Consider the following 12,645-nt stretch of genomic DNA (forward strand, 5'->3'; position numbering starts at 1 on the left):
GCTGGGTGACTCTCCAGAGCCCTTGGCAGCTCTGGGAAGCTCGGTTCTAGGGCAGCACCTCTCAGATCTGCAGGAGTCAGCTCTACTGACCAGAGCCTCCTGCAGCCATAAGGGTGGAACCAGGGTCCCTGCCTTAGAGCCAAGCTGGGTCACCCTGGCCATGCTCCTGTCACGGAAGCCCTGAGCCCCATTCCTGAATGTACCTGGCTTTACCATGTAATTCTGACTTGGTTTTCAGGGGGTGCGCCTAGGTGACACGCCCTCTGGGATGGCATTGCCCAAGCCCAACAGAGCTTTGAACGTGGAGGCAGGATGCAGCGTGCCCAACCCCTGCGACTCCAGCCCTTGCCCTGCCAACGGTATCTGCAGGGATGAGTGGCAGAGCTACTCCTGCGTGTGCCAGCCAGGTAGGGCCCATCCAACAGAGCGGCAGGCAGCTCTGGCTTCCTTTCACTCCCTGTTCCCCTTTTCTGTTCTCTCTCCATTCGTTACTTCTCCCCTTTGCCTGGCTTGTCTCTCCTCTCTCCTTCTGCCACCACTCCTCAGGGCTATTTCCACACACAGCAATGCTCCCTTGAGCCATAGCACTATGGGTCACTTGGTAGCTTGCTCACCTTTGGGAGGCTAAAACCCAGTCGCGGCCAGAGACTGGAAATCCCTTTAGAAAGCGGCAGGCAGAAGTTTGGTTGGTCTGGCTCAGAGAACATAATGCCCTGTGATCCACCTGAATAAACTCCATCCCTCTCGTGCCTCTACCCCAGCACAGCTGGACTTTCACAGTGTTTCCTTAGGTTCGCTCCCTGTTTTGAAGGTCTGTGTCTGTCCCCTCAGGATACTACGGTGGGGACTGCATGGACGTGTGCCACCTGAACCCCTGCAAGAATAAGTCGATGTGTCGACGGAAGCCAGGCTCTCCCCTTGGCTACGTGTGTGAGTGCGGAGGAAACCACTTTGGGCAGTACTGCGAGCACAGGTGAGCCCAAGGGCAGCTCTGCCTCGGCGGCACTTGGCTTTCTTCCCAGCAACAGTCTCCAGGCCCCTCGCAGGGATCCTGGTGCGCAGAGGATGTTGGTGTTTAAGTCAGGGTTTGGGATCGGCCACTGCTTGTTACTGCCCCGCTGAGGTCAGGCTCCTCCCTTTGTAGCATTACTGATGGCTAGTGGGGAAGCAGCCGCGAAGGAGGGTGGTGACACCAGGTGGAGAATAAGCTGCAGCAGCAGATGTGTTCTAGCACTAGGTGATTGGTCCTGTTCTGTGTGTTCCCTCCCCTGGCTCCCCTGGGAGGCAGTGCTCCCCCTCTGGCTGGTCACTAGAGTGCACTCGTTGGTGCAAGTGCACTGACAGGTGGGCTGGCTTCAAAGGAGGGATGGGGGCTCCTCTGGGATCTCCCCTTCCTGTACCCCACTCTGCTCCTCTTCAGAGACCCCATGTTGCTTTTTCTCTCCTTGTGGCTGAGGGAAAGTTGAATCCATCTCTCGTTGGCACCCATCAGTGCTGCTCTGAATATTGTCCAAGTGGGGCTGTTCAAATCCAATGCAAGTCCTTCCTTCCAACCCCAGCGGGGAAGCCTGCTGACTGCCAGGGGCGGGGGCCAAGCCTGGGAGCCAAATTCTGCTCCCAGTAGCTCATGAGCACTCACAAGGTGGCCGTGCTCCTGTGGGGGGTGTCAGGACGCGGTGGGTGAGAGAAGGCTGTCAGGTGACTGTGGGTTTCTTTCCTCAGGGTGGATCAGCAATGTCCGAAGGGCTGGTGGGGGAACCCGACCTGTGGGCCCTGTAACTGCGACGTGAACAAGGGCTTCGACCCAGACTGTAATAAAACCAATGGGCAGTGCCACTGTAAGGTGAGGGGGCAGCTGTGCATACATACCCCTCATCTCGCCCACCCTCGGGCACCCGAGCCATGGCCCTCATCCCATCTGCCTTTGTCGGTGGCCCCCTCCGGCCTGTAGTACTCTAGGCAACCACTATCTACCCTGTTCTTTGATGGCCCGCACCCCTCGCGCACATCCAACCTGCCAGCACCATTCGTAGTCCCGTGTCCCTGTCCCTGCAGGACTCCATTGCCGGCCAGCTGGGGCAGAGAGTGAATTCCCTGAGGGCCGTCCTTGCTCTCCTGTGGAAAGCTGCGCTTCAGTCCCCCCCCCCCGCTGCTGGGGAGCCTCACAGAGAGCAGAGGGGAGAGGGCAGCGGCAGGCCGGTGGGAAGTGGGGCGTACGTGCGCACAGAACTGGGGAGACCTGTCTGTAAGTTGGGAGGAAGCTGGAAGAGTCACAGCATGTGCTGCTTTGCATCGGATGCTGCCACACCGATCTGGGGCTGGCCCTGATCCCCAAGCTGGGGATGTGCCCAGCCAGCGCAGTGTTAAGAAGCTGAAATTTAGGTGCCTGTCTTCCTAGCTGCTCTTGCTGTCTGGCTGGTCCCCCTCCCCTCCCCACTGTGTCCTTCCCCGTCTTACCAGGCCCCTCACTCTTCCCTGGGGCCCTTCCTTTGGCCACCCTGCTGCTCCCCCTCTCATGATTCATCTGTCTAACCGCCTGCCCTGCCCCTCTCTGGCAGGAGTTCCATTACCGCCCCAAAGGGAGTGACACCTGTCTGCCCTGTGACTGCTACCCCATTGGCTCCTCCTCGCGCTCATGTGACCAGGAAATGGGCCAGTGCCACTGCAGACCGGGAGTGATAGGTCGACAGTGCAACAGCTGTGACAGCCCTTTTGCAGAGGTGACGCCAAGTGGCTGTGAGGGTGAGTTTGGAGACCCGTGTATGTTCTGCATGGGACAGCAACCTGCAGCCAGAGCAGCATGGCCTGACTCTGAGCTCAGGCACTAGAATCTTAGGGACGGTGTTGGCCAAAACTCCCCAGACATTCTCCTGGGGCACTGCCCTTGATCCCCTCCTGCGGGACACTCTCCTGGGACAAAACCCCTCCCCTCTGCTCCCGCTTAACTCCAGCTCCTTCATTTCCATTTGCAGTGCTCTATGACGGCTGCCCTAAAACCCTGAGAGCTGGCGTCTGGTGGCCTCAGACCAAGTTTGGGCTCCCAGCTGCAGTGCCTTGTCCCAAAGGCTCCTTGGGTAAGTGATCCTCACGGGAAGGCTGCAGAAAGGGACATGTGGCTGGAGCCCTGGAGGGAACATCCTGCCATGTCCCTCAGCCTCTGAAAGATGGAAACCCCCCCCCTCAGCCCACAACAAGGTTCTAACCCCGCTGATGGCCAGCTCCTGCTGCTAGCACTGCCCCGGGCAGTTAGGAGGAGCTGCTGTGATTGTCAGGTTTGGAGCTTTGGAGGCCTGTGTCTCTGAGCTTTGAGGTGCGGAGAATTGTTGTCTGAGGGGAAATGGACTGGAAAAGAGAGAGCAGGAGGAGCTGTGAGAGCAGAGGAGATCTGCACAGACCCTGTTCTAGTCAGAGAGGTGGGGCTGCAGCCTCACAATGAGATCCAAGCTACCTGACTGGAGCTTTTCTGGGGGTCTTCTCAACACAGCCCGGAGTGCAGAGCACTTCTGTAAGCAGCCTAGACATAGGCCCAGGAACATCATTCATACAAAAAACAGGAGGGGCCAAAAGTCCTGGGAACACCCCTTCCCTCTGGCCCCACCTATCAGTGCATCCACTGCTGACTGAGCAGATGCTGTGGGCACTGCACCCTGAGACACAGAGGAAGGTTCTGCACCCACAATGCACTGCTGCTCCCTCCTCCTCCTCAAGTTCAACCGTAGCTGCAGAGAGCCAGAGAGTCCCAGTCAGTTGTAACTGCCACCGTGGGGCAGAGGAAGAGAGCAGCAGCCCAGGCCATGGAGATGACATTCAGCACCTTGAAGCAAAGATGAGTCAGTGCAGAGTGGGGATCTGATGTGGCCCTGTCAGCCACGCTCTGCCCCAGCTTCCGAGCGGGCTTCAAAGGTAGCCCCAGCTAGAGTGCGTTGTAGCGATCCAGCTGTGGCTGACTTTGGAGAGTGCCACATCAGAAAGGAAGGAGAGCAACCTCCAGGCCAGTGGGAGATGGGAATCACTGGCTTCTGGGAATCCAGAGCGGTTCTGAGCCTGGGAGCCACTGAGCCAAAAAGGGACAGTCCCAGCCCCTCCCCTCCTCCAGACATTTCCCCAGGGACGTGCGTTCTTCTCCCACTCCGGGTTTCAGCTCCTAACCATGTCGCTTCTCTTCCCCGTTTTCGTTCCCTCCTGATCAGGTTTGCGGGGTGCAGGTAAGGACCCGGTGTTGTCCCGTTTCCCTCACTGCGCTGCGTGGCTTTCCATTCCCTTCTCCCTGCCTGAGACACCCGCAGACCCCATGCTTCCAGGGCTGCTGACTGTGTTACTAACGCTGCACCGCGCATTGGCTTCCTTATATCCATGTCTGCCCTCGATTGCCTTTCCTATCCCCGAGCAAACTAACCTGCAGAGATTCAACTGCAGCCGGACTCCCTCCCACCCCTTTATGTCTTGCCGCCTTTACACTGTATCGTTTGCTCTGGGTGGCCCAATAGGCTGCGGTGCTGGGATCTCTCAGTGCTCCTGTCCCTGTGAGATGTGTGCCAGTTTCCAGTCAGCCGTGGCCATGGGCTACTGAGGAGCTCACTTGTTTAGGCTTTGAGGGGGAAGGGCTAGTAACTAGAGGAAGAGGAGAGTAAGTGCTGTCTGCTCTGCTAGCACCTGCTGCTGGTTGGTTCGCAGGGTGCTATGGGCGTCAAAGGCTAGTGGGCACTTCCCTTCAGACCAGCGGACAGGAGCTGCCATCTATCGGGGAAAGCAGATGAAGGGCCTTTAGAGAGTCCATGGAAAGAAGTGACAGTAGGAGGACCCCATTTGAACTGATCAAGGTGGGGACCATGTGTGGCCAAGCAGAGGATCTTTTGGGAGGAGCTCTCTGTGCCTGGCAGGCCAGCTTATGGCCCTTGGGCCAGAGCAACGGGGAATCATTGCAACCCATGACCTAGCTTCATCATGTCCCATGTCCTAGAAGTAGAGTGGCCCCAACCCTACCTTTAGGGTTGCCAGGTGTTCAGTTTTGTGCCATTAGAAAGTTGGCAACCCTACCTATCTCACATGCCATATTGTCCATTAACCCTTCTGGGTGGGAAGGGCCATTCTCTAGTTAGCACATCATGAAGGGAGCCTTGATAAAGGAGCCCAATGACTAAGAATGTTCTGCAGGATCCTATCCAAAATATGGCAACTCAGTGAGGCCACAGGGATTGTTACAGGGATTGAGGCTCATTCTTCTGCTGAAGGAAGGGCAAGAAGCAGAGAATAGGGAGAGTGGGTCCCCCTTTGCTGGTTGCTTCCACCACTGAGCCCCTTCTGTCTCTGGCCTGGGTAGCTGAGTTGATGCTGCTGTTGGCAATATGGAGGAGGAGAAGCCTGTAGGGAAAGATAGAGATGATGATGATGATGATGATGAAGGGGCTGGAAGGCTGAACGTGGGAGCTCCTTTGGGCCAGGAACTCCTGACCTCTCATCCTGGCTTCCCCACCAACCCGTCTGACCTTGGGCAAGTTGCTTCCCTGCTCTGAGCCTCAGTTTCCCCATCAGTAAAACTGAGATAATGCCATTGACCCAGCTGAGGGTGGGAGGTGCATTAGTCAGAGTGTGTAGCCCCCTAAGTGCTGAGTTGTTATTCTGCTGGCGCTGCTTCCGTTCCGGACATTGACATGGGCAGTGCTGGTGCCACTCATGGCAATAGTGCATTGTGTGCTTCATATGACAGCTAAGTCTATGGGGTGTGATACTGACTGGCATTAATGATGCACTTGCTGCTGATGATGATCATTGTGCTGCTTTTGGGATGGATAACGTGGACCCTGCTGGGGGGCTGTTAATGAGGATATTGGTTGTGTGGGTGGTTTTTAAACAGAACTGGTTGATAGTACATATATTATTATTTATATTCCAGGAGCTCCGAGGCTTCAGCCAGGATCAGGGCCCTACTGTGCTAGGCTCTGTACATACAGAGTGAGAAATGGTTGCTGCCCAAAGAGCTTATCATTTAAGGACTTGTCTACACAGAGAAAGCTACCAGGATAACTACACTGGCATAACTGTACTGCTGTAGCTATACAGGTGTAACTCCCTGTGTGGACACTCATTTCAGAATGTGTGTGACCACCCGGGGAGATATACGGGTCTAACTAAAACTGTATAATTACACCAGTGTAGTTATACCATACTGACTTCCTCGTGTCAAAAAGTTCTAAGTAGACAAAGGCTGTGAGAGAGAGATGCAGTGTCCCAGCAGGTATTTCAGTGAAAGCAAGCACCAGGCCAGGTGGACTGTGATTTGTCAGTCATGTCTTTAGTCAGCTGTGGGGGTCAGGTGAGCACTGGGGGAGGTACATACTTGTCTGTCAATATGCAAAGGTGCATAGAACTGAGCCCCAATAACCCCATGAATTACACTGCTTGTTATTTGCTATTCATTATTCCCCTCTCTAAAAGTCTCATCCAGTCAGCTACACCGAGTTACCAATCACATGCCACAAATAGGAAAAACAACCCACAGTCTGATCATGATTTTTCCCAGTTATTGGGTGAATTGTTACGGAAACTGGAACTGTTCACAGATGGACTTGCTAGTGACAACTCACGGATGAATGCGAGTGGGGTAGTTCAGCTGGCCCCCCTCAGCAATCCAGGGCTTTGGTGTTACTTCCCGGTGCTGTTCGGAGTGATACTGACAGCATGGTGGGTTAGCTTTGGGAACGGCACTGTCCTAACCAGCTGGGAAACTGTGTCCCGCATCTCTGAGTTTTGAATCTGCAACGCCCCCTTCTTTCAGGTGCAGCAATTCGCCACTGTGATGAAGAGAAAGGTTGGCTGGAGCCCGATCTCTTCAACTGCACATCACCTGCCTTCAAGGAGCTCTCAACACTGGTAACTGTCCCCTTTACTCCTCCGCCAGGCTGCAGCTCACTGCGAGGGGGTAGCCCTTGGAAGCTACATTTTCAAAAGAGCTCAGTTCCCATTTAGGCCCCTAAATAAGGGCTGGACTTTCCACAGTGCTCAGCAGCTACCCTTGTGAGACTCGTGGCTGGGCTTTCCACAATGCTCAGCACCCACTGTGCACCCAACATCGGAGCTCTTTCGAAAATCCAGTCCCAATTATGGGGGCTGAGCTCTCGAAAATCCGGCCCTAGAGGGGACCAGAACATGACCCTGCTTCCATCAGGAGCCCCTCTCAATATGTGGATCCTCCAGACCTGCCCTTCCTTGAAATAGGGATTAATTTTAGTTTAATTTGTCAGACTATCACAAGCACAAACTGCCCCGGATGGATAAGTGCATTTATCCTACCCAGTATTCAAAGAGAAAGCATCAATAATCCCAAGAGGGCCACAGGATCAGATGATTCAGCATCCTCCATTTCAACAGCAATAAATGTTCATGCAGCCGCTCTCTCACCATCCCCAGTGTGTTCGTTTTTAGGCCATGTCTACATGACCACGTATGTCCCTCGGGGTGTGAAAACCCACCCGCGAGTGACATAAATTAGACTGACAGAAGTGCCGATGTGGACAGCGCTATGTCGGTGGGAGAGCTTCCCCTGCCAGCAGAGCTGCCGTCGCTCGTTGGAGGTCGTACGGGAGCGCTCTCCCATCGGGCGACTACAAAGCAGGGCTGCCAGCAGCAAACTGCAGCAATACAGCTGCGCCGCTGTAAGCTGTCCAGCGTCGACACAGCCTTAGTTATTGGCTGATCAGTAAGATTAAATGATGGATCTTTAGGTTCCTCTAACAATTTAGTTTCCAGGCGTTGGGACAAGGCATTACTGCTGGACTGTTAATTTCAACGCTTCGCCTGCCTTTGAAATTCCTTTGCCCTGCTGGGGAGCTGCCGCTGAAGTGACTTTTTTGTTCACTGTTTTGTCACACAAATGGATAACAACAACAAATCAACAGCTGCTGTTTGCCTGGGGTTCAGCAGTTCCGAGCTCTGAGCTCCGCTGCAGAGCTAAGCAGGCTGTAGGTGCAGCAGGGGAGAGTTAAAGGGATGCTCTCAACTGTCAAAATCAAAATTCTCTCTGAATATTGTTTAGTCCACCTCAGTTATGACTAACACTGCAGATTCTTGTAATTAAATGAGACGGGAGAGAAAACATTGTATTAGCTGCTCCTTCCCCCCAGTTTGTTTACTTTGTGCATAGCCCTTTCCCTAGTATAGTCAGTTTCACCTGGTTGTTTGTGTGGACTGTCACACAACAGCAGAGAAGAAAAGAGTGTCTGTTTTAAAACAGGAAAATGTGATGGTAATACCACAGCAAATGCTGTCTGGGCCCCTGGGCAGCCGTGACACCTGAAACCACTTTGAAACTTCTTTTGGAAGTTGACTAGATTTCAGGCTGAAGGGGTGTCTCTATAACCATCAGACCCGCTTGCATGGAGTTAAATGACACACACCTGTCATCAGGGGTTTCTTCTCTCCCAGGGGAGCAGATTCCTGAGGCACAGTTTGCTGCTCACTCAAGCGACTGTTTGGTCCCAGCGCCTGCCGTTGGCCTTGTGACTGTCCCTAGAGATAATCCTTCCATTGACAGGCTTGCAGAGATGGCCAGCACAGTCCAAGGGCAATCTGATCCCCCAACCCAGCAGCTGGGTCTGTAGCGCATCGGCATTTCTCCCTGTTACTCCTGATTTAAAGCTGGGGAGGGAGGGACCAGATTTTAGCTCCACATCGCACTGCTTCATCCCGTCTCCATTCTCTCTGTTGGCAGCTGGAGGGCCTGGAGCGGAACGAGACGGAGCTGAACACCATTGAGGCAAAGAAGCTGGCGCACCGGCTGCGCGCGGTGACGGACCAGATGGAGCGCTACTTCGGCAACGACGTTCACATCACCTACCGCCTGCTGTCCCACCTGATGGAGTTTGAGAGCAAGCAGCACGGCTTTGGCCTGACCGCCACCCAGGACGCCCACTTCAACGAGGTGAGCACAGTTCCTGTTGGGAGGAGCCCTCCTCCTTACACTTCCCTGCTGAGCAAGGCAGAGCTCATCGGCGCTGCCCCTTGGTCAGCCACAGCACAGCTTCTCTGGGACGAAGGATGCTGCCTTCTCAGCCTCACCAGCCCCACCAGCCTGGGACTGTAGCTCTGAGCCCTGTGGAGCAGAGGTCCTTACCTCCAGGTAGGATGGTTGCAACCTTTGTCATGGCTTGTGAGCCATCGGGGTGGTGCCTGCCCCATCTCATTGCTACTGTGAGTAGCTAAAGGTTGTGAAGCCCACGGCAGGCAGGGGAGAGCCAAGGGGGTGCGACCGAGCAAGGGCCAGTGTGGATTGAGTGAGGGAACCCTTCCCACTACAGCGAAGGGTGAGAGTGTGGGATCGTCTCCCAGTGGTGCAACGCTCAGCTCCGAGAACACCCCGTCCCCCTTCTTTCCTGACTCACCTGCAGCAGGCAGGGAAGGTCACGGAGAGAGGAGGCTTAGAAGATTTCAAAGAAAGGCCTTTTACCTTCAAGCCCGCTGAAGACTCTCCCTCTGTCTGCAGAACCTGCTGAGGGCAGGCAGCTCGGTGCTGGCCCTAGAGAACCAGGAGCACTGGGACATGCTGCTGCAGAGCGAACACGGCAGCATGGGGCTGATGGAGCAGCTGAGAGAGTACACGGGCACACTCGCCAGCAACATGAAACTCACCTACCTGAACCCCGTTGGCGTGGTAACCCCCAACATCAGTGAGTAGGCAGCAGGCTGGAAGCATTGCCAGGAGGGCGGTGGAGCAAGGCATGCAGCTCTGACACCACACCTCAGAGAGTTACAACGGGCACAAATGCTAATCTGAGGCCATGCTCCAGCTGTGATTGTCAGCTGAGGAGGGTGCAGCTGGTCAGCTGTTGGATGGGAGGCCCCCAGAAAAGCCTGGAGTGCTACAGAAAGTGGTGGTCTTTCCTCTGAGTCAGCTGAGACTTGGGGTGCTGTGCTGCTGGAGGGGATCTAAAGCTAAACTCCCAGCCCCCATCCCTTCGGGTAATGAAAGCTCCCATTGCTCTTTGTGAGAGTCACAGTGTTACCCGCTCTGTCCTGGCCAAATCGCAGTGGTAGCAATTCCATTCCAGTTTATTCCCCCAGCAGTGTCAGCTAAAGAAGTTATTCCTCGCTGCCCTGAACACTCCCCCAAGGGAGCCGCAAGCCAGTAGGTGGCTTTGGGATGGTGATTCTACCACGGTAAAGCTGCTGCCTCTCTGTTATTCCCAGTCTTCCATAAATCCTTTAGGAAAGGATCCACTGACCACAACCTTCTACAACTCCTCCTAAGTGCTAACCCTGCAGAAGGGGCCAGCATACCCTTGGCTACCTGCTGTTAACTCGCTGAGGGTTTGCCATGGGGTTCTGATGACTAGAAGGCTGACTGGTTCCACTCTCCCCAAACTCACATGTGGATTTGGGATGTGCATCCATAGGTGGTTCTCTCACATGGAGCTGGGTCTCTCACATGGTCCCATTAGGGAGCATATGTACAGGAGGGCACATGTGCCTTTTATAGTCCCCACATCAAGGCCCACCAAACTCAGTGAGTGCATTGCTCCTGAAAGTGGGCACAGATAGAGCTAGCGAGTACAGACGGGAGCTGGACATTCTTCTCACTCCCCACAGCATTGCTCCCTCCCTCCGCTTTGCAAGTACAGATGTGACCGGGGATTCACAAGTGACTGGGCTGAGCCCATCACACTGCACTCCTGACCTCAGACACATTTGAATTGGTTACTCCAAAGATAGAAGCAAACGTGTTAACCCTGGCACGCTGAGCCCATCCCATTGCAACGCTGTCCAACCAGAGTAACGACCCTGCGCCCTGAGCTGTCCCAGGCCCCTGATTCCTCTGTCTCCTCCCCACACAGTGCTCAGCATTGACCGCATGGAGAACAACACCCACGTCCGGCGGCGCTACCCCCGCTACCACAGCAGCCTTTTCCAGGGGCAGGCCATGTGGGACCCACACACCCACGTGGTGCTCCCGCTCTCGGTGCTTACACCCCCCAAAGTGGAAGGTAAGTGAATGGCTGCCCTGAGCTCAAGGGAATGACCATGGTGTACTGGCTGCCTCCCCAGCAGGCTCTGTTGGGCCACTCTTCATGCCCTGCACCGTATTCAGTACCATCTGCCCAAGGGACAAGCACTGCATGCAGGGTAGCTGGTGGGGGGATATGCAACTGCCAGAACCCCAGCCTGGGCTGTCTCCTGGGTCAGTCAGAGATTCCTCTGCCCCAGGACCTCAGAGACCAACTGTGTGTCTTACCCCAAAGGCTCCTGGCACCTTTTTCGGGCCGAGAGGAGAGAGCCCCTCACTTCCTGGGCTGGGAGGGAGCATCCCATTGGCGCTGTGACCTCCGGGCCCGCAGGAGCTGGGAGCCTGCTGTGCCCTTGCAGGGAGTGTCTGGAATTGCTTCCTGGTGATCTCTGGGAATAGCACTGAGTGCTGGCCTCGGGAGGCCCTCTCTGGCCTTGGTGGGGAGGCTGCCATGATGCAGGGACCCTGCAGGCGGTATCCATGTCTTAGATGCCTCCCATAATGGCCATGGACCTCTCTGGGCTCCTCACTGCAGCCCCAGCAAAGATGAATGGGACTTTGTACAACTTCCTTCCCAAGAGACACCGCTGTGTCCCTTACTTAGTGCCCAGCGCTGGTACGTGGCTCATGAGCCATGGCCACGGAGATGGTCAGTGGCACCAGGCATTTCCTTCCCCCTGGCTCTATGTTCTGCCTCAGAACAAGACAAGACACCGTTGTTACAGGCCCCTTTTCTGACCCAAGCTCTGCCCACAGCAGCCCCCACGCCCATGAGCAGGGAAGTGAACGACACAGTCAAGAACTCCTCCCCAAAGCTGACCCTCCCGGAGCCCGAGCCTGCCGTCACCATCATCATCCTCATCATCTACCGCACCTTGGGGGGGCTGCTGCCAGCTCGCTACCAGGTGGATCGCCGCAGTCTCAGGTACTGGCCGCTGCATGTTTGTCACCCTGCCGGGACATGCGCTCTCTACAGAGAAGGCGGCAAGCAACTGGGTACTGCCAGCCATGCAGGGTCTGGGGTGCGGGGCTTTTCAGCGTTCCAGCCTGGCTCATCTGACTGCTGCCTAGTGGCCTGTGTGGAGGCTGGGGGCTCTGTCCAAAGCTGGTATCTGCAACACTGAAACCACTCTCACAACTGGTCCTGCTTGGCCCCTGTGTTGGCAGCCTTCTAAGAGGCCAAGGCCTAGATGGACCACAGAGGATGAACTGCTCTCTCCCCACGGCCTAAGGCAGGGCTGAGGCTGGGTGGGCAGCGTGCAGCCTGTCTTGTGGAGGCGGATGTGTTTCAGGCTGTCAGTCCAGCCCTTGTCAGCCCCCTGGCATTCTCTGACAAGGGTCTGACCGGTTGGGCGGCTGATGGGCTCAGTGACGAGACCCTTGTCAACTCTTGCAGACTGCCCAAGAACCCCGTCATGAACTCCCCCATAGTGAGCGTGTCCGTGTTCAGCAACCACACCTTCGTCCAGGGCACTCTGGACACGCCCCTGGTGCTGGAGTTCCGCCTGCTGGAAACGGCCAACCGAAGCAAGCCCCTTTGTGTCCAGTGGAATCATTCCAGCCAGTAAGTGCCCAGCCTGTCTGCGCCATGCTCCAGGCCAAGATTCTCACTAGCCCCGGGGCCATTCCCTGCTGCTGCTTTCAAGAGG

The 12,645-nt window shown here is 55.6% G+C and overlaps 1 protein-coding gene across 1 annotated transcript in view; it reads left to right on the top strand.

Moving 5' to 3' along the window:
* The window catches only part of CELSR3 (cadherin EGF LAG seven-pass G-type receptor 3), a 67,280-nt gene that overhangs the window by 39,183 nt on the left and 15,452 nt on the right, over positions 1 to 12,645 (top strand). The window contains exons 12-23 of the mRNA XM_065408472.1: positions 239 to 407; positions 832 to 973; positions 1,723 to 1,843; positions 2,559 to 2,742; positions 2,973 to 3,074; positions 4,191 to 4,205; positions 6,776 to 6,870; positions 8,708 to 8,917; positions 9,479 to 9,662; positions 10,827 to 10,976; positions 11,753 to 11,921; positions 12,393 to 12,560. Coding sequence (XP_065264544.1) covers positions 239 to 407; positions 832 to 973; positions 1,723 to 1,843; positions 2,559 to 2,742; positions 2,973 to 3,074; positions 4,191 to 4,205; positions 6,776 to 6,870; positions 8,708 to 8,917; positions 9,479 to 9,662; positions 10,827 to 10,976; positions 11,753 to 11,921; positions 12,393 to 12,560 — 1,709 coding nt within the window. The remainder of the gene's footprint in view (positions 1 to 238; positions 408 to 831; positions 974 to 1,722; positions 1,844 to 2,558; positions 2,743 to 2,972; positions 3,075 to 4,190; positions 4,206 to 6,775; positions 6,871 to 8,707; positions 8,918 to 9,478; positions 9,663 to 10,826; positions 10,977 to 11,752; positions 11,922 to 12,392; positions 12,561 to 12,645) is intronic.

The sequence above is a fragment of the Emys orbicularis genome, chromosome 7 (assembly GCF_028017835.1).
Source record: "Emys orbicularis isolate rEmyOrb1 chromosome 7, rEmyOrb1.hap1, whole genome shotgun sequence".
Classification (NCBI taxonomy): domain Eukaryota; kingdom Metazoa; phylum Chordata; order Testudines; family Emydidae; genus Emys; species Emys orbicularis.